The following is a 24597-nucleotide window of genomic DNA, read 5'->3' as shown; positions in this document are numbered from 1 at the left end:
ACGGGGGATGAATTCGTTGAGGAAAGAAAAGTATGGGAAAAAGCAGCAAAAGTTTGAAGTTTAGGGATTGATTTGTTACTAATCATATAGGTTGATCCTCGTCAATCGAATTTAGAGCGTGTTTGGTATTGTGGTAGCTTTTGTGGTTGTGGTTTAAAAAAAGCAGTTTAATAAAAAGTACTTTTTGTGAGGTTGATTTCAAAAAAAATTGGTGTTTGGTTAAAACTGTGGTTGAAGTTGTGGTTTTAAAAAAAGCAGTTTCTTGTGTTTGGTTAAAAAACTGTGGTTGAAATTGTGTTAGAAAAAAAACAGTTTTGTATTTGGTAAAACTGTGGTTTAAATTGTGGTTAAAAAAATAATTTTTTTTGTTTGGTTAATATGGTTTGTGTTTTATAGTTGATTTGAATTAATTAAAAGGACATATATAGACACACATATATAATTCCAAAACATAGATGTTTTGTAATTATGATTACATAACAAAATGAAATATTATTATACATTAATGTACTCCTTTATTGTTCCATCAAACTATTTGCAATTCCATCGCGTACAAAATCCATACGTGAAGGCCTTTGTGAGCCTTGAACGGCTGAAACCTGAACAATATCAGGTAAAAAGTCATCTGGAATTAAATTAGGGTTGCGATCATACTCAGAAAAAACTTCATCATCTTGCGATCTCCTTCTAATATAGTTATGTAGTGCCATTGATGCAACTACAATCTCAACTTGTGTTTTGTATGGATAAGCAGGCATGTTTTGCAAAATTTTCCACCTTTGTTTCCATACCCCAAAAGAACGTTCGATCACGTTACGTAGTGACGAGTGTGCACGATTAAACACTTCTTTCCGACCACTTGGTTGTCCACGCCGCCTAAATTCTTGGAAGTGATACCTCTCGCCTTTGTAGGGACCTAAATACCCATACTCGTTTGGATATCCAGCATCAACCAAATAGTATTTTCCTACAAATAATAACAACATGGTAATTAATAACAAAACTTAAAAAAAAAATATTATATTCCTTCAATTACCAAATCTTCAATTTAGTCAAAATCACAACCTTCTGGAGGTTTTGGAAATTTGATATTGCTATTGTCAATAGCCTCCAGAAAAATACGTGTATCGTGTGCACTGCCTTCCCATCCTGCCCACACGAAGATGAATTGCATGTCGAAACTACAAGCAGCCATGACATTTTGTGTTGGTACACCTTTTCTTCCAATATATGGAATTTGATTTGCAGATGGTATGCAGGCACGAACATGTGTTCCATCAATTGCACCGACACAATTCTACAGGCAAAAAAAATATTTAGTACTCATAAACATTTATAACATATTTCATATTCATTTGAACAACTTAATTAAACAAAAATTCATCTTACCTTGAAATGTGGCATAAATCTTGGATTCATAGCAATTTCTCTTGGTATGCTCGTAAATTGTGGATCTACTGGTTTTATGACTTCCACAGCAAACAAACATAATGATTTAAGCACTTCTTTAAAACATCTACTAATAGTTTCACCTGAATGCTGAAATCGTTCCTGCACTTGTCTATTTGACGCTCCAACTGCTATTGTAAATAGAAACATTGCCACTTTTTCAATAACGCTCATTCTTCTTGACGGTTTTAAGCCATGGTGCGTTTCTAATTCAGTGCACAGACTCAACAAAGTGGTTGCATCCATCCTGAACATGTTAACACTTCGTTTCCAATGACCTCTTAAAACCTCTGTCAACCAACGCATCCCTGTATTATACGAAACCATACATGGTTCTTTATACATATAATTAATATAACACATGTTTATAGCTCCAGCTGTGCATATAATTAATTTTTTCATATCAAAATGCGTCATTAAAATAAATTCATCGTCATCATCACTGTCATCGTCACCGTCATCATCACTGTCATCGTTACTATCGTCGGCGTCGTTTCCATCACTGTCATCTCCAGCACCAGAAAATGAGGCACCACTACCTTCACAACTAGGATAATTAATGTGGTCTACAATGCGGTTCATTACATTATCATAATTGCAATCGAAATCCCCATTAAATATGTCATTAAACCGTGAATCATCCATAACTTCAATTACATGAAAACAAAAAAAAATTATATGTTGTTAATAAAAATATTTAAATAATTAAATATCATTCAATAAAAAAAATATCAAATAGTTGGTGCAACATAAGTTTTTTCATACCTGTAAAGCCAAACAAAAACAGTGTTCAACTTGCTTGTATGAAATGCAGTTGAGGAGGTTTGAGAGGTTTGTTATGAAGCAAAAAAGTTCTTTGAAAGTTGGCTTACAAACAATCCTCTTTATATAGAAAAAACTCATTGCTTTTTACGTCTCTTTTACCAGCAATTTTATTCAGCTTACAATACTAGTACATTATCTCACATGAATAGACTGTAAAAATAACATATAATGTTACTTTTATAGCTAATATATTCTGACATATATTTTTTCACCTTTTGTTCTCATTATATTATTCAAGATTCCTTGGCCCACTTTTTTTTCTTTTCTTATCACCATGACAGTGCACACCAATATGTACAGAAATCATCTGAAAAGTTACAAATATTGTATTCCAAGAACTGTAACTGCAGATTCAATTGACACCTCACAAAATAAACATTATTTATATATATGAACTCCAACAGCAACGCACAAAAGAAAGCAGCATGTATTTCAACAATAGGTGACAAATCCAGCAGCTCAAACAGCAATGACAGTAGCACATACACATATATTTCATGCATTGGCTCCCATGCACACAGTAGCTAAGACAATATTCAAAACTCATTTGCACACAATAGCTAAAACAGTCATGTTAACAGCAATGAATAGCATAAAATAAACAAGGCATCAGCTTCCATCAATTCTCACTGCAGAACAGAACACAAATGCTCCTTATCACACTGCACAAGCACACAGTAGCTGCACATGGTATCTCAATTACTTGCAGCTTTCTTATCACCATGCAGCACACATCAACTCACAGCAAAAAAAGAAAACAAACAAATATTCACACAGTAGCTGCACATGGTATATCAATGAATACAACTTTACACATAAGGCTGCAGCTCCCATCACCTCACGGCAGAAAAGAAAACACACCAACATTTCACACAGTAGCTGCACATGGTTTATTACAATTATAGATGGACATACAAGGCAACAAATCCCATCAACTCATGGCATAAAAGAAAACAAACAAGGTTGCACATGGTATATTATAATAGAACATACATTTTAACAGCAACAATAAATATTCAAAACCTTCAGGGAACAACACAGTGAAGGAAAATTACCAACAAATTCAATCCAATGATCAACCATTTAACATTAATAACAACAGAAGTGATAGTTTTAATTCATTGATAAAATACAACATTAAAAACCAACAATATCCTCATACAAGTATATTAGCTCCCGAAAAGTAGTTTAATATAAATACTACAATAAACAAATTACCGCAAATGGAAATGCCCATATATCTCAACATGAAATGTGGAAGAATACAATGACTCGGATAAACTTTGGCAATTGGAAAAAACTCATTTTTGAAACCGGCATCCCATTATTCTGCAACAATAAAATAAAATTGTATAAATACATTAAGCAAGTGAATAGTTAATTGATTAACGGTTAAGAAAATGTAATAATACCATGTCAGCTAAGCACGTTTAGTGCGTGCATACATTCGTTGCAGCCATCTCAACTTCTGCTCCTTATCACCCATACTAGCCCACATTTCTCTTTTTCTTCTTAAACTCAAATACTCTGTAGCAAAGTCGTGGAACTCATCTTCAATTGAAACTCCAGGAATTGAGTGCAGCTCGGCCATCACCTCGCGAATACTACAGCCTTCGCGATCCAAATTAATAGACGTGGAATCACTCTTAGTCGATATACTCTCAAGTAGTTGATTGCACCTTGACAGCAGCTGAATTCCAGATGTTTTCTTCTTTCTACCTCGCACATCATAATGATCTCGTTCTTTTCTTTTGTCACCGCTTTTTGTGTTGCTGCTGCTAGACATATTTATCCCTCCAACCATTCGAGCCATGTCAGTCTGGAAATCTGGAATCACATCTTCCTCCGAATCACCGCTGCCCTCTTCCAAACCATCATGAGCAATGTCGGCATTGCTTGTACCATGATCAACATCACTGTCAGCAGGTACACCTGATGAAGGAGCCCATGCATATGCTCCAGTTGCGACAATGTTGGAAAACATTCGGTCAAATTTATTTTTCAAAGACTGCTCAATACCGACATGTCTGAATTTTTTGGCTCCTCTAATTTCCTGCATATAAATTAAATCAAGTAATGAAGGATCAAGACTAGTAAAATTTTGGTGTTGGAATTTGACAACAATAAAAGAAATTGTTAGGATGACAAGGAATGTACCTGAATTTTTTGTTTCCACCACTCATCGCTAGCTGAAATTGTGCCTAATTCACTATTCCAGCCAACACCAGTTTCAGAAACCAGCTTATTCCATATCCTCCAATCCTTTTTGCATCCATCCCATTTGTTTTTCAATTGTGTTTTGGTGAATGCATGACCAGTTTGTTCTTTGAAGGATGTTATAAGAAATTTCCACCCCGTTTTATCAAAATGAGTATTAGGTCTCATTCCCATATCAATTGCCTTAATGCATATATCACAAAATATATGCACCATTTCCTTTGTCCAAGCAGCCTTATCAAAAGATTCAAGACCTTCCATGATATCTTTTAAAAAAATTAACAAAAGTTTGAAATCAATCAATGATATCAATTACATTGTGGCATATACATAAACCGTGGACTAAAACAATAATAAGACACTCAATGTTCAGCATTTATAAAAGTTGTGTGGTTAGCAACAAACATTAACCAATAAGACACTCATGTATTTGAATGAAAATGTTCCCATTAATGCGTAATGAAAACTAATTGAAACCCATTAATTTTCAACTGTTCAGAAAACTCAATTTCAGCCATGATATAATATTTGAATTATCAAGCAACACTTCATTGTCATCATGCTGTTTGGAAGCTAAAAAAGAGGGAAAAAAACAAACAGAACATAATCTATTTCTACATTCAAAGTAACCCAACTTTGTTTCGCAGCATGCAAACACACAAGAGATCTACATACATGTATTATTGACCATGTCTTGTATGAAAATCTTGTTAAAGAGATAAGGGAAATATCTAAACCAACAACCAAAAAAAAGTCAGCATTTATGGACAAGACCATCAAATTCAACAAACAAATGCATATTATGAAATGAAAAGCAGAGAAATAAATCAGTTTGTATTGTAACAGTAGGAAACTACCAACCAACAAAGTGGGCTGAGATATTTCAACTGGGAACAGAATACAATAGAGCAAATAATCCAATTGACCCAAAATTAATTTCATGGTACCTTAATTCCAATATAAAACACACGTAATGTGCACAGTAAAGAACTCTACAGTTTATCAAGCAGAAACAACCTCAATGTGCACAGTAAACAGATCAGCATGGATGCATGACATTGTTTCTAGATTAATTAATTTTAATGAAGCAGCAGCACTGTAGGCTAGACATCAACAGAAAAACAAATTTCAACAAAGAACAACACATAATTACGCATAATACAAAGACCAAACAGCAGCACAGAAATGAAATTTTTAGCTCAAGTAAAAAAAATTAAAGAACGCACATTACAGGTCATGAAGCAACACAGAAATGCAATGAAATTTGCTCAATTAAAAAAATTGACGAAGGCACAATAAACAGAAGAAAAGCAGCAACATCAAGCTACTCTTTTTAGCTTAATTCAAACAAACCAAGAACGCACAATAAACAGATCATGCAGCATCACAGAAATGCAATTTTTAGCTAAAAAAATGAAGATGGAGATAAAGGCAAGAACTTACCTCTGTCTCTCTCTTATGTGACTTTTCCCAGCACGGTTCTGCAATGTTTTTCTGCAAAAAGAAATAATGGAGACCCAAAACAGAAATGAAATTTTGAGCTAAATTTTTTTAAAAAAATTAATGATGATAAGGCAGGTACTTACGGGTCTCTCGCTCGTGTGACCTTTTCCAGCATGAAGCTGTTGGGTTTTTCTTCAATGGTAACAATGGAGGGACAGATCGGTGAAGGTTTGGGTGACAATCTTTGTGGGTGTTTGGAAAGAAGAAGGGACTGGGGAAGGATGCTCTCAGAACTGGCGTCGTCCTATACGTGGTTGTTTTTGCAAAATTTTGAAAAGGGGTTGTTGTCGGCAAGAGACAAGAGAGGGGAACAGTCTGGGGAAGGTGGAAAATGGGAGTTTGTAGATCAATGGCCAAATTGATTTGTCAATTAACCGTGCTGTGAACAATTTTTGGGTGAGGGTTACGGGAAAATTTTGTGACTGTTGGGAAAGTAAGGGGAAAGTGTCGGTGATGAGAGAGAAGAGAAAATGCATAAAAAGCAATTGGTAATTGCTTTTCAAAAACAGCAGTCCAACATTAGTTTTAGACTGGGACCCACACCAATAAAAAACGTGGTTGGTGTTAACCAAACACTATGTTACAAATTTTCATTTCAACCGTGACCGTAATATCAAATCCAAACAGCATCTTAGATTGACGAGGATCAACCTAGATGATTAGTAACAAATTGGATTCATGCAATATAAATGGGCCAACAAATTTAGATTACTTAACTGGGCTGATTTGAAAGTCTTTGGCCCCTTCGCCTTTCTGGTTTCACTTTCACAGTGGCGCTCTGTCTCGCCGCCGGCGTATTTTTCCCTTCTAATTTTCAGTTTTCCCTCGTTGCTTTTCTCGCTTCCTCTCCGAAAACCTGGCCTTGTCCAAAGAGATATCAATTACATAGTTATTTAAATCTGGAATGGGTAGAATAGCAGTCGCATTGATAGTGAGCTCTTGGGTTATTCCCATATCAATCCTCGTCAATCGAATTGTACCTGAACCATACATGGTAAGATTATTGGTAAAACCCGTGTCGATTTTTTTTTTTTAATTTTCATGTTTGATCACACATTTGTAAAGAAGAATTACACCCTGTGCAGGACGAGATTTTCCATATTCCTCAGGCTCAACAATATTGCAAAGGCAATTTTGCAAGTTGGGATCCCATGATCACTACTCCACCTGGCCTGTATTTGCACTCTCTCTCACATCTTTTAATTTCTAGCTTGATAAAAGAAAAAAAAATCTGATTGATTTATGCTTCCCCAGTTGTCAAATTAGTAAAATAGTGATTTTTTGTTTTGAGATTGAATTTGATAAGTTTGCTTGAATCTCTGTGTGTATTTGGGCTCTATATAATTGTGTTAGGATGGTTATGTTATTGGAGGAGTTGATATGTTTGCAATGTAAAAACTCTTGCAGGTACTATCTTTCACTTGCCCATGTTGCTTCTTTGTTTCCAGGCATGTTTTTCATACGTGGGGTGTCATTGTTCTCTGAATTGTGCTCCACACCAATTCTTCGCTCTGTGAATGGTGTATTGGCAATATTATGTAGTGTTATTGTATACGAGATCATCACCCTCTTGAGACCAAATATTGATGAAAGAAAAGCAACAATTTTTGCGGTGGTTCTGGCGCTGTACCCGCTCCACTGGTTCTTCACGTTCCTTTATTATACAGATGTTGCATCACTTACTACAGTTCTTGCTATGTATCTTGCATGCTTGAAGAAGAAATACCACTTAAGTGCATTGGTAAAGGAGTTAGCTCCAGTTCTCTTTTTGCATGATAATCTAATATACTATTTATCCGTAGAGCATTAACATTTTTCCTATAGAGTGTGGACTTCTTTTTCTTATTTTTTGATTGATACTGGAGCATCCCTGGCGGCTTGGAGTTTCCAAGGAGGAGGGAAACTTTGAAGGAATTTGACCAGGAGGTTTAGTTTCATATAGTAAACTCTTAAGAAATGAGAACCTGAACTTGAAGTATTAGAATCTCAGATGCTCCTTAAAGTTTAGCTCATCTACCAGAATTCTTGGATACACTTGATATTTTCTCTAGCATCAGAACCTCGTTGACTACTTGGCATTCTTATGCAGTCCCTATTTCAAGCAATTTCCAGTAAACATTTTATTATTGCTGTGGTGTTGCTAAACATAGTGGTTGATTTTCTGTTTTGTTTTCACAAATTTAACTATTAGAGTATGCAATTAGCTGATCCATGCAATTAGTTTCTCCTTTATTTACCTCAATGACCAAGAACTGTAGACTTCAAGAACCTGAAGTAGACAAGTTGATTGAGGAGCAATGCACCAAGTGTGTTGAAAGTAGGAAAGTGCAATTTCTAAGGTATAATAATAATATGGTGTGCTGCTTGGATATTTCAATGGTGATTTTCATTATTGACAAGAGACTTTTGTGCTGCTGTGTTTCTGGAGATGCAATAAAATCATACTATAAGAAACCGTGATGAAATTGTAAAGATCACTGCTGTCATTTTGATTTCTTACAAATGCTCATTTTTATTTTATTTTTCTGGTTTTGTGCAGCTTGGAGCCTATGCAGTTTTCATCCGACAGACGAATATTGTCTGGATGCTTTTTGTTGCATGCACTGGGGTCATGGATATTACTCTGACCCATCAAAGAGAGAGTGTGAAAGTAGACAACTTAAATACCACGGGCAACAAAACTGGCCTTTCAGTCCCAAACAATCACATCATAGTTGGCTCAAACATGAGAAGACGAAAGCCCAATAGTGCTGTGGATAACAGCAAAAGTTCTATGACGAGTACACTCACCTATTCAACAAGCCATTCATCAGGTTCTGTTTCACTTATTGTTTAGTTTAATGAGTCAGTGATTTATGAAGTTTTGCTAAATTCTTCTGCACATGCCCTTTTTTTTTTACACCATTCTTGTACTATATTGCAGGTTTTCTTGATGAGATTAAGGCAATCTGTTTGACATCATGGAATATGAAGTCAAAACTTTTATTCTCCTTTAGCCCCTTCTTTATAGTATTGGTGGCCTTTGTTGCTTTTGTCCGTTGGAATGGGAGTGTAGTTCTTGGTACTACTCATGCTATCTTCCTACCATCGTAATTAGCAAGAGTTTGTTTCTCACTCTTTTTCTGAATGTCACAGGTGCAAAAGAAGCTCATGCAGTCTCTCCACATTTTGCACAGTTAATGTACTTTAGTCTGGTTTCTTCTCTGGCATTGGCTCCCCTGCATTTCTCTTTGGATCAAGCTGTGCATCTGTTTTGGTCATTCTGGAAGAAAAGGCCCCTTGGTTTTTGTCAATGGATAGTGGCTCTTACTGCCGGCTTTCTCTCTGTGCGTTCTTACAGGTTAGTTCTGTTAGGCAAGCTTATTTGGCAAATAAATAAAAATAGTGATCCCATGGCTTCTCCACTGCGACTTGAACTAGATATGTGTTCTGATGCATTGGTTACCCCCCCCCCCCCCAATGCTTATATACTTGCCACTCTTTGTCACTGTTTCATCATTTAGTTGATTACTGTTGCAGCATAGCTCATGCCTATCTCCTTGCTGACAATCGGCACTATACCTTTTATCTTTGGCGGAAGGTCATCCAATCTCATCAGTCAACGAAGTACCTTCTGGTCCCACTTTATGTCTATTCATGGTTTTCCATCTTCAGAGTGTTGGGTTAGTATTCGCTGTCTTCATCTTTTTTTTCCTTTTCCATTGTCATCTAAGATTTTATTTGGTTTTGTTACCCTGATTCCTTTTTTATGTCATTTATTGGCAAGGAAAGCTAGACCAAAAATTTGGGTATTGGCATATTTCTTGGCTACAGCTGCAGTTCTAGTTCCTGCTCCACTTATTGAATTCAGATACTATACCATACCATTCTACTTCTTGATGCTTCACTCCCATACGGTTGATATTCAAAGTTTGGTCCTCATTGGACTTGGATATGTGGTAACCAATGTTTTCACAATGTTTATGTTCTTGTTTAGGCCATTTAATTGGAGCCATGAGCCCGGGAAACAGAGGTTTATTTGGTAGATAGGTTATTGAGAAAAGAAATTATAAATTCACATACGATGTTTATCACTTGCTCACTGGTTAAGAGAATAGAAATGACCTCTATCTCTGTCCCTGTCCTGGTTCCTGGACTGTGATTCTGTGGACGCCACGTCCACTTTTGGCGTTAGAGGGTAATGGCTTCAACTGTGATTTTAATGGTTTCAATTTATTCAATGAATTTACAAGTCGTCCTTGTGCCGCTGTCAATACAGTAGTTTCCCCCAGGTTATGTATGAAACTGCATGACTGGCAAAATCGCTGTTGAAACATGCCAACTGTTTCGTAAACTATCATGGAAAGGCAGTTTGCCTGTTTGGTATAAATGCTGCTCTTGGTTGTAGTTCCAGGCGGTTTGTGATGTCGTTGGTTTTGCCCTGAGGTGGATAAGTGCTATGGTGATTCTCCGTTTCTGCTCGTTTTCTGGCTTGCATTTCACTACAGTTAAGATTAAAAAAAAAATCACACAAAATATGCATAATTATTGTCAACGCGTTTTCTAATAGACCAAGACACCTTATCATGTTCTGCAAGGATCCATCAACTTTTTTTTATTTGTTCATGTGGCACTATTTGTTATATATAAGAAAAGCATTGATTTAAATTTCATTGAAACAACACAGATTACTATTATAACCGTCCTTCTCTCACTAATATTTATTACCTCTATGAAAAAAAATATCTTTTTTGTTGTTATATGTCATTCATTTAATAAATATCAAATGCAATCACCACAAATATATGAAAAAAAAAAAACATTGTAAGCGTTTTAAAATAAGAATTAGAAAATGTGTTTGCCTAGTTAAAATCTTTTTATCTCGTTAAATCTTGTGAGTGAACTTGGAGGTCACTCGACATTAGAGGAGTTGAACTAATATAACATAAATAACTTGATTAAAACCATGTTCAATTTTGTTCAAAAAATAAAATCAAACAGATTCTTGTAAGATTAAGAATCAATTCAATAGCAAAATATTTTTTAAAATTACGATAATTCTATATATATATAAAAAAGAGAATAAATCAGAGAAATTAAAAAAAAAAAACAAAGGTAAGCTTTTCAGGCCCATCTAAGATACTTGATATCAACCTAGGAAACTCTCTGTCTTAGCAAATGAGCTGTATCGATATTGGGCTACCAAACCAAACATATTTTTCTGAACATACTTTAAAAGTAATAATTTGGGAGCATATATATATATATATATATATATATATATATATATATATATATATATAATTTTTGGTTACGAGCTGTCTGGCTCTGCGTTGAATCTGTGTTTATTAAATTTTTAAAATTATTTTTTTTTATTAAAATTGAGTATGATTTATAATTTTTGGATCATTTTAATATAATAATATCAAAAATAATTTTAAAAAATAAAAAAATATTATTAATATATATTTTAACATAAAAAATTATTTAAAAAACAATTATTATACGCTCGTAATAGAATATTTCTCCGGCCGCTTCCCCTTCGTGGCATCGTCAATCACCCTAAAACGGATTTTACTACCGACGAGGATTCAAACTATGATCACCTCACATGAAAAACTAACCCCTTGCTGCTATACCCAACTGTCGTTGCTTGGGAATCATAATTACTCCATAGTTCACCTTTCGTAAAAAGAGAAAAAAACAAACTTAAATTCCAGAGTTACAGTTCTAACCCATTAATCAAATAGTGGAAGCACTATCCACATTTTAAATGTTACCACCTTAATACATTAGGCAATAGTGAAGCATGTATCTTTTGCTGAGTTGAGTTGAGAGTTAAGAGGGAGTGAACTTTGAATTGAAGGGAAGGAGGAAGGCGAGTGAGATGGCAAATGTTAATCCTAATCTGAGGCTTCGAGGTTTGTTCTTATGGTGGAGAAAGTGGGGCAAGAAGGACTGGGCAATTGCAGCCGTCGGTTTCTCCATCATCGTCTTTATTCTCACTTACTTGTCCCGGCCCTTACCCTTAGATCCCGCGGCCACCACATCCACAACAGACAATCTAGTAGGCCTGACCCTGCTACACAATGCCAGAGATAGAGGCGCCCGTATTCTCTTCTTTTCTTTTCTATCTCTATTATTCGATTCGATCTGATCCGATCTGATCTGATCCAATCAAATGATATTTGTTATTTGATTCTTTTGTGATTGCAGTTTGTTTAGATGGGAGTTTGCCTGGCTACCATTTCCGGAAAGGATTTGGATCGGGCTCTAACAATTGGATTCTTCACATTGAGGTATTATTAGTAGTAATATTAATTTTGTGTGTGTTTATTTTATACCTCTTCTTCAATAACTGAGTGATAGCACCCCCTAGGGCGGAGGGTGGTGCGATACGATAGCATCATGTTTGCAACGGAAGTCAACGGCATTAGGATCCTCCAGCTACATGGACCACCAAGTCCCCTTTTCTGGGATATTAAGCCATCAATCCTCTCAAAATCCTGGTCAACTTCTTTTCCTATTTCTAGTAATTAGCTAGCTAGAGAGCTCCAGTTCATCACTAATATTATTTAATCATCATGTTCCCTTCAGATTTCTTTAACTGGAATAAAGTCAAGATACGTTACTGTGATGGCGCATCTTTTGCTGGCCATTCACAATATGAGTTTAAGGTAAAGAAAAGATTATCAACACCCGCATCCTACTATAAAGAAACTAGCCTGTCTTGTTTTTTTTTTTGGTTTTCATATGACTTTTTTTTAATCTTACAGAATGGTACCAAGCTTCTATTCAGAGGCCACCTCATCTGGGAAGCCCTTATGGATGAACTGTTATCAATCGGCTTATCCAATGCCAAACAGGTAGCTTCTCCATCCTTTAAATTGTTGTGTGCAAACATGTCCTGTTTTGGACACTTGTCAGTGTTCTCACCTTTTCTGTTGCTCCCACCTTTTCTTTCTTGCTTTGTGCCGTTTTTATATGTTTGAATTAGACAATCTTGCTGCCCAGCATTTTTTTCTGACTACTTTCCATTATTGCTAATGAATTTTGAAAAATTTGCAGGCTCTTCTTTCAGGATGCTCTGCTGGTGGATTGGCAACTCTTATTCACTGTGATGACTTTCGAGAACTTCTGCCAAAGGATGCAACTGTCAAATGTCTTGCTGATGCAGGTTTTTTCCTTGATGAGTATGTTTTTGCATGCATACTACTGTTTGTTGTACCAATATTTTTAGCTAGCATGACCTGTGACTTGTTTGATGCCTGGATCAGTTTTTTGTATCGTTGTGGGTTGTGTTGAACATTTCTCATCTTCTTCTCTCTTACTTTAACCGCTCTTTGCTACACGAGGTTAGCAATTATAAATTTTCTCCAGAATTAGTATATGTAAATGTAACTATTAACTATACAGCACCAGAGGATGTGCAAAGTCCTGCATCTTTTGTGTTTAGCAATTACCACTTTTCTATAATGCTTCTTTACTAGTCTTTATATGTTCTAAGTGACTAAATACACCAAAAAACCCAACCTCTTACTTTCTTTATTGCAGGAAAGATGTTCTTGGAAATAACACCATGGGATCTTTCTATCAAGATGTTACCCAGCTTCAGGTGTTACTCATTCTTTAGTTATGCCCTTATCAGCTTCCATAATTTTAGGCTAGATGGGATCACTGCTGCCTTATTCTTCATAATTTCTCTCTACGTTGGTGGTTAACATGCATGATGTATTGGACTTATGTGATGGATGAAGCTAAGTCAGTGTCATATCAATGGTAAAAAAGATTTGACCATTTATTAATTTGATAAAAATATCTTCAAAATGACAATTTTTTTGCCATTTTGAGTTTGAAATCAATTCATAGGTTTCATTGACTTTGAAAACTTCAATTAGAATATGTACTTTAGTGCCTTCTATCATCTTGAACTAGTGTTGTAGCTACAAATTGTGATCTTTTAGGGGGTTGCATGTTTATATTTTTGGTGCTACTGCAAATTGGCAATTACAATTAGTAAATTGTCATTGTAAATTACAAGTAAAAAAAGAGGAGGAAGCAAATTCACAAGCCGTCATGGCTCACATAATTTGTTTACTTGTCCTGCTGCCAGGGCGTAGTGAAAAGTTTGCGGAAGAATTGTATAACAAGAATGGACCCATATAAGGCAGGTTCTTTTCCCCTTTTCTCTGGGTATGTGGTTTTGTTTGTCAAATTGTTATGAAGTTCTTGTTGCTCCTTAATCATGATTGTTGCTTGTGAATTTTAATGCCAGTGTCTCTTTCCTCAAGAAATCATTAAAGAAACAAGGACCCCAATTTTCCTTGTCAACCCAGCTTATGATTTTTGGCAGGTGATTTCATTCACAAAAAGTATCTTCAATTTGTCATAATTTGCAACTTTTTCATGTTCCATCCTGAACCTTGCTAATAGGATAAAATAAATTTAGATACAACACATCTTGGTACCAGATGCATCAGATCCTCAAGGCTATTGGAAAAGATGCAGAATGAACCTTCGCTATTGTAATCCTAGCCAGATGGAAATACTGCAAGGTAATTAGTTCTTACTTTAAAGTCCAAAATAATTCTTTTCATCATGAATCTCAAAACTATCATTATTCTATGAAAGATCAAACAAAAGAAAAAAAGAACAAGAAAAGATGTATTGTTATGTAAAATATGTGCTGTCCAAGTAGCCTAAGTTGGGAGCAAGCATTTGAAGCCATGCATTTATGGAGTTGAAAATTAGTCAAAGCAGATGAACACAGCCATCCAAACATAGTTTTCTTTTGTCTGTGATCACTGATCATAAAATATATCTACACTTTTTCATCTTGAACATGTCCTTTGTGTTTAAAAGTGGGAATGATGTGATAAATGATTAAGGTCATTTGAGATGTAACCATATTGGTATTGTTAGGATCAATTTAGAAGGTGACACGGTGAGATCATGAAATAGGGTGCCCATACAATTCATGTTTCATGCAGTCCTTCACAGACTTGATATATACCTAGAGTTTGGTTCGGTTCGGTTCTCTGTATTTTTCTCCTTATGCCCTTAAGTAATGGTTAACGTGTGGATTGTTAGTTTATTGTACACATGTTGAGAACTTCAGATTAGAACTGTCTTTCAGGTACAGGGTGGATAAAACAAGTAAAATGGAATCTAGCTAACATGAAATTCCTTGCTCATTGTGCCAGTGACATTTATTAGGCATCTGAACTGTCTTGCCTTTTCTTGTCGATGATGTGGTTTCTGCTTGTTGCCTTCCTACTCCTGCTTGTTATCATTACAGGTTTCCGTAGTTCTATGCTGAAAGCACTGGGTGATTTCCAGCAAAAAAAGGAAGGGGGGTTGTTCATAAATTCTTGCTTTAGTCATTGTCAAACATGGATGGCTGAGACATGGCATTCTTCTACATCTCCTAGAATCAACACTAAGGTGAGAACATTTTATCATCTCACATGTTAGGTTGGTTTACATTCAATCAAAATGTTTCTGTATGATTCCGTGTCACCGTGGTTTTGAGCTGCCATTGGTGCCTGTTGCAACTGAAGCTTCATTCCAAGTAACTTTTAGTTTCCTTTTTATTTGATCTTTACATTTTCTTAATATGCTGCTGATTACCCTTGCAACCCTTGTAACAGACCATTGCAGAGTCAGTAGGTGATTGGTTCTTCAACCGTAACATGGTAAAGCAAATTGACTGCCCTTATCCATGCAACCCCACTTGCTATAACATGGATTTTACTTGATTTTGATGAAGCTCCGCAGCCTGCACTATCAAGCTTTTCTTTGGGTAACTCTTAACTTCTGATCTCCAATATCTCCACTTAATTCAATGGCAACTCTCAAGTGCTTTTTCTCCTAAGCACGGCCATCAATATTGGAAACAAGGCGTGCAAAACTACTGATGTAGTTGATGACTTGATTCTCATTGTTTATGGAGAAGACAGCACGGTTTTTAGTTTGCACTTGTTCACACTAACCAGGTACCCTCTATTGTTTTCAAGGAAGCCATGGTCAATGGTATCAGAACACATGCTTATATACTTTGCTTTGTATATTATTGATAAAATACTGTTACCCCACTCTATCCAATCTCTCCCTCGGTATAATATGTTGAGATGCTTTTCTTGTTATTTATTCGACTCCCCACGTTGAAGAAAAAAAAAATCTCAGTTTTCATTTCTTGGTATAAAATATTGAGTTGACCTTTGAAGCAAGTAAAATGGATTGTCATGATGGCCCCTCAGTTGACTTTTGATTTTTATATTATCTCAACATTTTAGGTTTAGTTTTCAACATTTCCTGGCAAGTTTAATTGATTTTAGTCAATCTTCATAATTTAGTTCAATTTTTTTTTTATTGAAATTGAAGAAAATATCTTAACCCTACATGATTTATTAAAAGAATTGTCGCATGGTTTTAAGATTTGTTTTTCATAATTACTATTTAAAAAGAATAAATTAGTATAGCTTTGAGTTTTTCACATGAGGATATTCTACGGTTGGAAAATGAATCAAAATATAATAATATATTTAAAACAATTAAACTCTTATAAGTACATATTGAGTTGATTCCCTTGATATTTCTAATTTTCCATCGGTGGGTGGAATTTGGGATGATAATCAAACTGGAGCCAAATCAGTCTTAGAAATTAAAAATCTTGCAGGAGTTTTTCAAAATGTTTTTTTTTATTTAAAAACGTATTAAATAAATGTTTTTATTTTGATTTTAATATATTAATATTAAAAATATTATTTTAAATTAAAAAACATTTTATTTATCAGAAAAAGAGGATCATCACCATAACATTATTGTGCTTGTGTCAGCACATTTTTATATTAATTAGTAGGTCACCAGATAACTAAACCACACTGCCAGCTGCCGAAATAAAAATATAAAGGTTTTATTTAGAACTTCGTGCATCATGCTTCAAAACTCCGAGTTGGTTTAGAAGTGTTGTTATTAATGATTTAAAAAAAAAAATTTGTATTAAAATAATATTTTTTTTTATTTTTTAAAAATTATTTTTGAAATTAATATACCAAAACGATATAAAATATATATAAAAATTAATTTTTAACAAAAAAAAATAATTAAATTTTTTGGGAATTCCCAAACGTTCTCATCTGAGTGAATTATAAATGAGAACTCTAGTTTTATAAAATAAAGTAAATAGTTCCTTTAGTTTCGAAAACAAATTCTTAAATCTATTTGTAACTTAATCTTTTTCATCCATTTAATAATCTCTTTTCTTTTTATTTTGAAAAAATAGAAGAAAATGTAGATGATACAGAAAGCAATCAATAAGAAAAGAAGACGTTTCTCGAAATAAAACAATATTAAATCAGTTAACGCTGATCAAATAAATTATTAATTAGTTCTTAAAACCTAATAAATTATTTAATTCGTTTAACTAAATTAGAACTAGTTTATAGTTTACTCAGCTGACCATTAAATCATTTAAAACTATATTTAAAGTATTTAAGAGTATGATAACAGTTTTTTAAAGATATTTGTTATTTGAAAATACATCAAAATAATATATTTTTTATTTTAAAAATTATTTTTGATATTAACATATCAAAATAATTTAAAAATATAAAATAATAAATTTAACTAAGATACCGTCTGGAATAAAGTTATAAACAAAATTTTAGAAAGTATTTGAAAGTGTAGTTATAATTATTTTTTAAAATGTTTTTTTTTAGAAATATTTTCAGAATATTTTAATTTGTTAATGTTAAAAATAATTTTTTTAAAATAAAAAAAATTATTTTTAACATTAACAAATTAAAATATTCTGAAAATATTAAACAAAATTAATTTTTAAAAATATTTTTCTTTTAAAAAAACTTTTAATTAACCAAAAAAAAAACAGATGCTTAACGTCATCTCAAACGATAGATCAATTTTGTTCACATCTTGAATGGGGGGGGGGGGGGGGGAGTGAAGGGGAACGGAGGAGTAGTTGACTGCCTCTCGCACGCCAAGGCCAAAGAATTTCACTAACAAAAATAAAAAATAAAGAGTGAAAATGACAGATGTTAACGAATACCTAACAAAGATATTCTTTGTAGCTTGGACTAAGTATACAGGTTTTTGTTGTATTATCCATCGTAATTGTTTTTTTTCTATTTAATTAAGTTGTTTTACTGCTAACTCTCATTTTTGTTATGATGTAATGAGATAAAAAATGAATAGGCTATTATCCATCCAATTTATTAAATTGATAAAATAAATTGAATGACGAGTTTGACAACTTAATCTGAAATTAATTTAATATATTAATGTTTTAATATTTTAAAAAATATCATCATAATTTTTAAATCAAATTATATTTTTAGTATTAATCTTAAATATATATAAATCCATTAAATTAACAAGGTTCATTGAATCAGACAGTTTAATATGAAACTCTTAATAAATAAAGATTTAGTTAGAGAGGTTGACCATCAATTCATCTAGTATTAAAATTCACAATTAACAAATAATTTTTTTTTTGAAAAAATTTTTAAAAAATAATTAAATATTTATTTTTATGTTTAAATTTTTTTTAACCCTAACTGCAGCATTCGAGCCAATTATTTGTATGAGCTAAAGCCCAGCCTTTGCATCCAGCAAAGCCTCCATGGACATTACTTCTTGCTGTATTCTCTCTTATTTAGTTATTATTTGTTTTCTTATTTTAAAAAAATTTAAAAATTTAAAAATAAATTTATTTTAAATTATTTTTTTTAGTGTTTTTAAATTATTTTGATATACTAATATTAAAAATAATTTTTTTAAAATAAAAAAAATATTATTTTAATATATTATCAAATAAAAAATACTTTAAAAAACAACCCCAAAAACACTATTATCAAACACTTTTTTTTTGGTAAGTAACTATTATTAAACACGCAAAGTTTTAATATCAGCCCTGAAGTCATCATCCCACTGTTTTTTGTTTTTTTTTAAGAACTAAAAAGTCCGAGCCCGTTGTTTCTCGAACAGAGAATAGGCAATGGAGCGGGTTGTAATTCAAGGAAAAACGCGTTACAGATTAAAGACAAAATCAATCATGGAACTCGTTGACTATCACCATCATCACCGTCGTCATCATCATCCGAACTGCAATGCCTTTGCATGCATTTTTATAGTTATTGGCTGTTGAAAGAGTACTGTATCTTCTCGATAGAGGATGACCTGCGCCATGCTCACACTCACGTATATCTTATTACTTCAAGTGTTTGTGACGCGCATTAAGTTATGCAAGCAACTTCTTCTTATCTTAAATGTGATGGCTGTTTGAAGATAACCTCATCATTAAAAGCAAAGAAAAGCAAGAACACTTGCATTAATTACCAATTCAATGGTGATCTTCACCGACTGATGGGAAAGTTGATAACGAGCTGACTTTTATTACAGCATGGCAAAAACCTAATTGGTATTTTACAATCACTATAATTGAGGCAAAAATGAGATGAATTTCAAGAAAAATGGTCAGTCCCCCCTCTTTTTTTCTCGAGTATTTACACAGACGAACGCCATATCCTACCTTCCAAGGAAATAATGATAACAGAAACATCGTCATGGTACCTGCGACGCTCTCCTTGTGGAATCTCAAGCAACTCGTGGAAGTCCATGCCTGCAAAATATCAAGCCATTTACACGAGATTTTGATTTGCTTCATAGGATTTCAGGCCGAAAATGTCGTAACTCTTACTTACCAGCATTCCTTGCTGCGCGAAACAGCACTTCTTCGATTAGATGCTGTGCTGGATCTCCCTCGGGAAATGCAGCAATAAAAGAGCCAACCTCCAATACAGCTTCTTGATTGGTGAAGTATTGATAGAGCCCATCGGAGGACAATATTAAGAATCTGTCCTTCGGACTCAGTCTGTGGTGGTATAATGATGGAGTACATGTAACGTATGGAGAGGTTCCGATGTAATCAATCCTGAACATCTCCAAGAGTATATCATTCCACTTTGGCTGCCAAAATAACACCAGAGGCAGAGGATTCAATGACATAAGACAAGGTATTAGCAAAACAGATTGAATCTATACATTCTCGATCCCGATTCCTGACTAAAAAGGAGTGATCTTTGCCTAATTTGTTGCATTTTGAATATAAAGAATTTTGCATACCTGTTTGAGAAAGCCAACCCCAAAGGCTCGAGTAACCTTCAAATAACCTTTCACCCTGTCATTCATTACTGCAGAAACATCTTCAGGATGTTCCTTCTTGATCCTCTCAACTTCCTGATATTCAGAAAACGCACGTTTTAGTCTGCCTTGTCAATAGAGAGAAAGAAAACTCAAAATGGGTTTAACAAGATGCATGAAACCGAATACCACCTTATCTACATATGTGGTGTGATCCATAGTCAGCTGAATTGAATTCAAGTTACGCAGCCTACAAAGCTCGTCACCATCGAAATCTTCAATTCTATCACGCTTGCTTTCCTCATTGATAATCTCCAAATCCTGGATTCCTTTCCTTAATCCAGGAACGGTTATGCCTCTCTGGGCCAGAACCGCACGACTATCGCCAACATTCATTAAGTAAACATCTTCTCCCTTCATCAGCATCACCAGAACACAAGAACCCATCAAAGCCAATTCTGGATTGTCGGTTGCCATTCTATCAGCACTCTCAAAATAGGTTTCCTCTGTCTTCCTCAATGCCTGCGAAAGCGCTCTCAAAACATCATAATGGTTAACTCCGTCAGAGTAGCAGTTCATTTTCTCTTTCAATTTCAAATTCAACTTCTCTTCCCATCTCTTCGTGTCACCACCTTTAGTCGTACGCTTCAAATTCTTTCCATGCTTTCTCTTCAGATCATCATAATAATTTCCTCCTAACGGAGAATTTTCTTGGTCAATTAAATGCAAAACGCCCTCTGTTTTTGCTGCTGTGGATTCAACGTTGTCATTATTATTCCACAGCAACTCTTTAAGCTCCTTATGGATGTTGGTATAAAGATAAGAAAGCAAATAATCAGGGGCATCAGGTCCATTAAAACCATCATATATCCCCACAAAAATCCACCCATGTTCTTCTGATATCACTACATGTACTCTATCCTCACCAGCTTTCCCTTGTGCCCATTGTAGATTCTGGCTCCCAATTGAGAACTCACTCGCCAAATCCTCATGACCAGTATCATCATCAACAACAACAACTTGATTAATCACTTTGACATTTCTAGTACTTGTTGATTCTTTAACTCTTATGGGTGCCACCATAAGCTTTTGGCCTCGTGAGATAGTATTAGATATTGCTCTTTTTAAAGTCTTTATCAAACCGGCCTGTTGTTTCTTGGGTTTAACTTCAACTTCATCAATACTAGTAATAAGGGCAGCATGAGACAAACTACCACTCTGCAACTGATTAGTGGTACTATAATTAACAGTACTGATGTCCTTGTCTTTTTCTTTATCAAACGGACCTGAATAGAAACTAGCAGGATCAATGGGACCTGATAGAAATCCACGCTCGATAGGACCTGATAGAAAGCCACGATCTATAGGACCTGAATAACCTGATGATGAGAGGACACCGGAGCCACGAGGGACAGGCTGAAGAGGGAGGGAAGCGAAAGAATCAGAGCTTTCAAAAGCGGATGCTCGATCCAAACAAGAGCTGTTGGAGCAGAGAGTATCATTAAGAGAGGTTGAGGATGTTGTTGATGTGTTGGCGCTTAGAGAGGCTCCGGAGATGGACCGAAACGTTGTTGTTTCCAGCTCAGAGTGGATTTTGTTGTTGCTGTTGCTGTTGCTGCTGTTGCTGCAGAGTCTGGAAGCTGGGTGAATGTATGGTCGGATGTAACAGAAGGAGTGACCTAGTCCCTCCCGGCCATAATTATCAATGGAGATATTATGGTGCCGGGCTGAGATGTCCCCTGCCCTGGAAAAACAGTGACTCACTTTTGTGACACAGTTGCCCATTAATCGAAACAATTAATGACTGCGTCTCAATAAACTTGGAAGTTGATGGTTGTTTGTATTTGATTGTTCATAGCAGGTAGCTAACAAGCTGAACTGGTTTTTGCAGGAGAGGAGGAAGAAGAGAGGAGAGAAGAGCAACAGCAGCAATGGATTGAACACTACTATTCCATAGGAATTGTAAAAGGAGATAGATAGTGGGGGGGGGGGGGGATCAGTTGACTTTTGAGGGCATTTTGCTGGTTAGTTTTGTTTAACAATAATTATTAGTTGTTGTTTATTTGAAATTATTTGTTTTCAAGTGTTAATGGAGAATTTGACTATGGGAATCGCGTGGAGAAAATGATGCTTGGTACTCCTACTTCTACTATTAGTATTTTATGTAATAGAATAAAAGGTGGGAAGAATCATCAAAAGTCAAACCTTTTTTTTATTTTATTTTTTGGGAAATAACACGCAAATGGCTCCCAATCAATTGAGACTTTATTATTGTTTGTTATTGAGAATGGTACAAATGATGCATTCCAATCCCTGTGAGTTATGATCTCATATGAAACTCAGAATTGAGAGTGGAATTCATGCATAAACAACAACACTTCATGTCGTGTGATTGCATTTCATGTTTTTGGAAAGTGTTGTCCATGTCTTTTTCTTTCTTTCTTTCCTTTTCTGTTGGCAAGCATGAGATCGATTATATTAATTTCATGTACAGTTATGATCTGCCAAGGATTATCTGCCAAACCACCATTTCATGAAATTTTGATTTTTTATGCTTTAAATTATTATTGTTTTTTTGTGTTTTTAAATTGTTGTGATGTGTTGATGTAAAAAATAAATTTTAAAAAATAAAAAAATATATTTGTACAATGAATCTCCAAGTAAAAAACATTTTGAATTGCAATCGTAGCCGCAATCACACTTTCAAACGGGCTATTGAATCATGTTTTTCCTTCATTACCTCAAAACTAAATGTTATGGGTGTTTTATTATAGCTCAATTTACAATTAAATGTGTCTTGGGCTGCAGTAAAATTACCTATGTGTTCTTTGGTCCAAAAAAATTTAAGCTTCTTGAGGGAATGTTGATGTCTTTTTCTTTTTATACAATAAAAATACATTTTTGCTCTCAAGGTCAACAAAATATAGAACTGTTGACCAAGGGTTTTCTTGAGTTTGCATAAGCTTCTTAACAGTAAAAATACATATTTGCTCATAAAGTCAAAAAATTATTATGTTGCTGGATAAGAGTGTTTGGAGTTTTCAAATTTTAATATACAATGCAATTATCTCTTGAACCTTGGAAAAGACAAAACATAAGCTTAGCATTTGACTGTATTTTTATATGGATATTTTGTGTAATTGTTGAGGTCGAGGGTATTTGATATTTTTTTTGATTTTTTTTATAGCTAAAGCGTGCTTGATACACCCCAACATGTGGATAGTGTCCACGCCATTTAGGCAGTGCGTATCTCGCCACCTGATGGACGAAACTGGTCTTCCATCGTCTTCGCATATGCGTCGTCGTGTCCTCTTCCATTTGAAATGGCATATGGTATCTTATGATGATCGGATTGACTCATATGGTAGTTTGATTTTTTTTCTTCTTCTTTTCTCTCTCCTAACAGGTAATGTACATCATTATCCTCTTTGTTTCTTACTTTTCAATTTCAGTTCTCATTCTATTAATTTTTTATTTTATTCCTTTTCCATTTATAGAAATTTTTATTCTTTTCAATTTAGTCATTCAATTATAATTTTTGGTATGTTTGGTTTTTCATTTCGGTCCTCATTTTTTAAAATTTCTGATTTTATCCTTGACACTTTTGTTGAAATTTTTTTCTCTCTTTTAATTTCATCTTTCAATCAAATTTTCTATTGTTTTATTTTTTTTTAGTTTGACTGTCATTCTTTTATTTTTTTTCTTTTTATTAGAGCTAATTTTCAATTCATTGAAACCCTCCAACTAAAATTTTTTGATCCCTCTAATTAATTATTTTTTGATCATTTTGTGTAATTAATTTTTTTCTAGTTTGATATTTAATTTTTTTGAAATTCAGCTTTGTACAATCTTATTGTTATGAAATAGTTTTTTTAATATTGATTTTCTAATTATCTTCAAATTTTTTATATGGGTTTATCCGGTCTCATAATTTAGATCATGATTTTTGTATGTTTATTTTTTAAATATAAGTTTTTTTTGTTGTTTTGATGTATTTTATTTTTTAATGTATTATTCTAATTCATCTATAATTTTTTTATATAAAAATAAAGTTTATTTTTTAAAATGAACAATATTTATTTTTAAATTATATTGCTGATGTGTTTATCATTGTATAATATTTGTTATAGTGTGAGATTATTTAATCAGTTTTATTTATATTTATCTTTTAAGTTGTGAGCTTTTAAAATATAATTAATATGACCCGCAAAGAAGCGTTAAATAGCTAGTATGTTATACCATGCTCACATTATAATATTTGATATTTAGAATATTCCTCAACTTACTTCCTCCATTCGTTGAAAGGAAAAGCCACCTTTAAAATTTACGGGGGAATTTTTTTTTATTTCATTGCGGGTCAACTTCGGCATTTTAGAATATTAATTAGAGCAACTTGCAAGTGTATATACAATATCCATAATATCTTTGCACAACTTGAAAGGTTTCAGGCACTACCATTGACAT

General features: G+C 34.1%; 5 protein-coding genes across 5 annotated transcripts; 2 read left to right on the top strand and 3 right to left on the bottom strand.

The window, feature by feature from the left end:
• Nucleotides 1-515: 515 nt before the first annotated feature.
• On the bottom strand, nt 516-2094 carry LOC133689446 (protein ALP1-like). Its single transcript, XM_062109303.1, has 4 exons — nt 1893-2094; nt 1390-1757; nt 1066-1297; nt 516-967 (listed from the first exon to the last, which is right to left on the bottom strand). Exons 1-4 carry the CDS (start codon nt 2092-2094, stop codon nt 516-518), a joined length of 1254 nt encoding a protein of 417 aa, XP_061965287.1.
• Nucleotides 2095-3694: 1600 nt separating this feature from the next.
• On the bottom strand, nt 3695-4752 carry LOC133689445 (L10-interacting MYB domain-containing protein-like). Its single transcript, XM_062109301.1, has 2 exons — nt 4432-4752; nt 3695-4327 (listed from the first exon to the last, which is right to left on the bottom strand). Exons 1-2 carry the CDS (start codon nt 4750-4752, stop codon nt 3695-3697), a joined length of 954 nt encoding a protein of 317 aa, XP_061965285.1.
• Nucleotides 4753-6694: 1942 nt separating this feature from the next.
• On the top strand, nt 6695-10225 carry LOC133688260 (dol-P-Glc:Glc(2)Man(9)GlcNAc(2)-PP-Dol alpha-1,2-glucosyltransferase). The gene is made up of 8 exons (XM_062107688.1): nt 6695-6988; nt 7080-7168; nt 7402-7735; nt 8534-8807; nt 8918-9055; nt 9130-9334; nt 9514-9656; nt 9766-10225. Exons 1-8 carry the CDS (start codon nt 6899-6901, stop codon nt 10017-10019), a joined length of 1527 nt encoding a protein of 508 aa, XP_061963672.1. The 5' UTR covers nt 6695-6898; the 3' UTR covers nt 10020-10225.
• A 1264-nt stretch (nt 10226-11489) lies between these two features.
• Nucleotides 11490-16118, top strand: LOC133690215 (pectin acetylesterase 5-like). The gene is made up of 12 exons (XM_062110439.1): nt 11490-12083; nt 12190-12272; nt 12353-12482; nt 12571-12650; nt 12750-12839; nt 13042-13166; nt 13528-13588; nt 14087-14140; nt 14249-14326; nt 14423-14528; nt 15272-15417; nt 15624-16118. Exons 1-12 carry the CDS (start codon nt 11861-11863, stop codon nt 15729-15731), a joined length of 1284 nt encoding a protein of 427 aa, XP_061966423.1. The 5' UTR covers nt 11490-11860; the 3' UTR covers nt 15732-16118.
• A 3172-nt stretch (nt 16119-19290) lies between these two features.
• On the bottom strand, nt 19291-22080 carry LOC133689011 (probable protein phosphatase 2C 4). Its single transcript, XM_062108711.1, has 4 exons — nt 20326-22080; nt 20116-20229; nt 19695-19959; nt 19291-19612 (listed from the first exon to the last, which is right to left on the bottom strand). The coding sequence occupies exons 1-4, from the start codon at nt 21916-21918 to the stop codon at nt 19497-19499; spliced, it is 2088 nt and encodes a 695-aa protein (XP_061964695.1). The 5' UTR covers nt 21919-22080; the 3' UTR covers nt 19291-19496.
• Nucleotides 22081-24597: the final 2517 nt, after the last annotated feature.

The sequence above is a fragment of the Populus nigra genome, chromosome 3 (assembly GCF_951802175.1).
Source record: "Populus nigra chromosome 3, ddPopNigr1.1, whole genome shotgun sequence".
Classification (NCBI taxonomy): domain Eukaryota; kingdom Viridiplantae; phylum Streptophyta; class Magnoliopsida; order Malpighiales; family Salicaceae; genus Populus; species Populus nigra.
The sequence above is the reverse complement of the archived record's forward strand: the minus strand, read 5'-3'. Positions and strand labels throughout refer to the sequence as shown.

What these genes read in the sequence shown, in the direction of transcription:
- LOC133689446 (XM_062109303.1), bottom strand. Translation starts at nt 2,094, where the DNA reads ATGGATGATTCACGGTTTAATGACATATTTAATGGGGATTTCGATTGC. An exon ending in GATTTATGCCACATTTCAAG is followed by an intron (nt 1,298 to 1,389) that starts GTAAGATGAATT and finishes TTTTGCCTGTAG; the next exon opens with AATTGTGTCGGTGCAATTGA. An exon ending in ATTTCCAAAACCTCCAGAAG is followed by an intron (nt 968 to 1,065) that starts GTTGTGATTTTG and finishes TATTATTTGTAG; the next exon opens with GAAAATACTATTTGGTTGAT.
- LOC133689445 (XM_062109301.1), bottom strand. Translation starts at nt 4,752, where the DNA reads ATGGAAGGTCTTGAATCTTTTGATAAGGCTGCTTGGACAAAGGAAATG. An exon ending in GGTGGAAACAAAAAATTCAG is followed by an intron (nt 4,328 to 4,431) that starts GTACATTCCTTG and finishes ATTTATATGCAG; the next exon opens with GAAATTAGAGGAGCCAAAAA.
- LOC133688260 (XM_062107688.1), top strand. Translation starts at nt 6,899, where the DNA reads ATGGGTAGAATAGCAGTCGCATTGATAGTGAGCTCTTGGGTTATTCCC. An exon ending in TTGTACCTGAACCATACATG is followed by an intron (nt 6,989 to 7,079) that starts GTAAGATTATTG and finishes CACCCTGTGCAG; the next exon opens with GACGAGATTTTCCATATTCC. An exon ending in AATACCACTTAAGTGCATTG is followed by an intron (nt 7,736 to 8,533) that starts GTAAAGGAGTTA and finishes GGTTTTGTGCAG; the next exon opens with CTTGGAGCCTATGCAGTTTT.
- LOC133690215 (XM_062110439.1), top strand. Translation starts at nt 11,861, where the DNA reads ATGGCAAATGTTAATCCTAATCTGAGGCTTCGAGGTTTGTTCTTATGG. An exon ending in GCTTATCCAATGCCAAACAG is followed by an intron (nt 12,840 to 13,041) that starts GTAGCTTCTCCA and finishes AAAAATTTGCAG; the next exon opens with GCTCTTCTTTCAGGATGCTC. An exon ending in CAAGAATGGACCCATATAAG is followed by an intron (nt 14,141 to 14,248) that starts GCAGGTTCTTTT and finishes TTTTAATGCCAG; the next exon opens with TGTCTCTTTCCTCAAGAAAT.
- LOC133689011 (XM_062108711.1), bottom strand. Translation starts at nt 21,918, where the DNA reads ATGGGCAACTGTGTCACAAAAGTGAGTCACTGTTTTTCCAGGGCAGGG. An exon ending in GGGTTGGCTTTCTCAAACAG is followed by an intron (nt 19,960 to 20,115) that starts GTATGCAAAATT and finishes TTATTTTGGCAG; the next exon opens with CCAAAGTGGAATGATATACT. An exon ending in TCGCGCAGCAAGGAATGCTG is followed by an intron (nt 19,613 to 19,694) that starts GTAAGTAAGAGT and finishes GATATTTTGCAG; the next exon opens with GCATGGACTTCCACGAGTTG.